The 2,077-nt window shown below is 48.1% G+C and overlaps 1 protein-coding gene across 3 annotated transcripts; it reads left to right on the top strand.

Annotated features, from left to right (window-relative positions):
• The first annotated feature begins 53 nt into the window (after positions 1–53).
• METTL18 (methyltransferase like 18) lies at positions 54–1,800 on the top strand. 3 transcript variants are annotated; one of them, XM_041420051.1, is made up of 2 exons: positions 54–110; positions 600–1,800. In XM_041420051.1, the coding sequence occupies exon 2, from the start codon at positions 726–728 to the stop codon at positions 1,773–1,775; it is 1,050 nt and encodes a 349-aa protein (XP_041275985.1). In that variant the 5' UTR covers positions 54–110; positions 600–725; the 3' UTR covers positions 1,776–1,800. The 3 variants fall into 3 exon arrangements, with proteins under 3 accessions (XP_041275985.1, XP_041275987.1, XP_041275984.1); XM_041420053.1 differs by having other exon boundaries at positions 63–110; positions 597–1,800; XM_041420050.1 differs by lacking the exon at positions 54–110 and adding an exon at positions 156–292.
• Positions 1,801–2,077: the final 277 nt, after the last annotated feature.

Here is a 2,077-nt window from a genome sequence, read left to right as displayed (position 1 = left end):
GGGGCAGCGGCGGGAAAGGCGCCCCGCGCTCCCACAAGGCCCCGCGCCCGAGGAAGCGGAAGCGGCTCCACGCGGGAGCAGCGGAGCGTGGCCCGGAGCGGCAGCCGCGGGTGGGTGCGGGCTCGGCGCAGGGAAAACGGGCTGGGAAACGCGCCCGGAGCGCCTCAGCCGGCCCGAGCGGCGGCAGCGGGGCCGCTCCGCGCGTTGGGTTTGCGGCTCTTGACACGCGGAGTCTGAAATGCGAGTTTTGGCAGAGCTGGCAGCTGTCCCAATTCCCTTGCCTGTACCTATGGTGTGTGAGACGGGGTTAGCTGTGACGCCGTGTTTGAATAAATTTAAGTGGTTAGACAGCGGGCTTTTAAATTTACAGAATAGTTAGGGTTGGAAGGGACCTCTGGAGATCATCCGGTCCAACCCCCCCGCCAAGGCAGCGTCCCCCAGAGCTGGTGACACGTCCAGGTGGATTTGGAATGTTTCCAGAGAGGGAGACCACGACTTGCCGGGGGAGCCTGGCAATGAAAATCAGGATTCAATAATTAGACGGTTTGTGCTGATATTAATGATACATAAATAAAACTATTCACTCTTATTTCCAGCAGCAGTTCACCTGGCTCTTGGTGACACATCTGATATTGCACCAGCGAAATACTCAGTCCTGCAACAATACCTACATAAAAGCTTGGCTGTAATAAATTAAGCTTTTAAAAAAACTCTTATTCCTGAAAATGGATTTTCGATTTGATTTTGCTGTTGATGAAAATGAGAGCAGTGAGGCAGATGCTCACTTCTTACTGCTGTGCTCCCCAGAACACAAGCAGGAATCCAGGGAGAAGAGCAGGGGAACTGCCGATCTTGCAGCAAAGTCCAGCCCGAAGCTGGCTGCTGCTAAGCACCAGGATGAGGCAGCTTTGAAGAAAAACCTCTGCGTGAAAGCTGCCAAGGAGCACAGCATTCCCCAAGATTTCAACAAATTATTGGAAAATAAAGTAATGGAAACAGTATTGGACCTGTCTTGTGTAAAGCTGTCTGCAGTGGAAATGATGTGTTCAGGGGACGCTGACAGCGAAGGCATCGTGTCCAAAAGTGTTTCTTCTCACTCTGATCTCATCCCAGGAGTCTACGAAGGAGGGCTGAAAATCTGGGAATGCACCTTTGATCTCATGGACTACTTTTCTGAGGCTGAAATAGAATTTACCAACAAGACTGTATTGGATCTTGGCTGTGGGGCTGGATTGTTGGGAATCGTTGCTTTACAGGGTGAAGCTGCCAGAGTCCATTTTCAGGACTACAACACCACGGTGATCGATGAAATAACCTTGCCCAATGTGGTGGCCAACTGTATCAGCGAAGGCAGGAGGATGGGCAGTGGCAAGGACAGAAAAGCCAGCAAGCCTCCTTCAAAGAGGCCCAGGAAAGCAGAGGGCTCACCTGATGTGCTCAACAGATGCAGATTTTTTTCTGGAGAGTGGTCTCAAGTCAGCCAGCTCCTGTTAAACAGCAAACCCTGTTTGAAGTATGATATAATTCTCACCTCTGAGACCATCTACAATCCTGACTACTACAGTGCTTTGCATGATACACTGGCTCAGCTCCTGGACAGAAATGGCTGTGTGTATTTGGCGAGCAAAGTGCATTATTTTGGAGTTGGTGGTGGCATTTATCTCTTTGAGAAATTCATTGAAGACAAAAACATGTTTAAAACCAGGATGGTTAAAACAGTTGATCAGGGTCTGCAGCGATGCATTATGGAAATTACCTTTAAAAATTCCTGTTAAAATTAAACTACTGATCTTCCAAAAATAGCTCAAAAATGTTTTAATCCTCATGTCTCTTTGCTTTTTCCTCTGTTATTCTGGTTTAACAAATTAAGGGTGGTTGTTGAAATGTTTGACTAGAAGTGAGCAACTTCTCTGATATTGACTTTGCATAGAGTTCTGCTTAAAGCAGCATTTGTTTATGTTTATATACAAAGATTAAGGAAGTCATTGTCTCCAGCCAGGCTTTCACATTCTCTGTCAGCAGCAGAACTGTACGTCACAGGAATGGCACACATGACATGGGAATGACATACCTGACA

This window comes from Onychostruthus taczanowskii, unplaced genomic scaffold (genome assembly GCF_017590055.1).
Source record: "Onychostruthus taczanowskii isolate IOZ18803 unplaced genomic scaffold, ASM1759005v1 scaffold63, whole genome shotgun sequence".
NCBI classification, from domain to species: domain Eukaryota; kingdom Metazoa; phylum Chordata; class Aves; order Passeriformes; family Passeridae; genus Onychostruthus; species Onychostruthus taczanowskii.
This window is presented reverse-complemented; position numbering and strand designations above follow the sequence as displayed.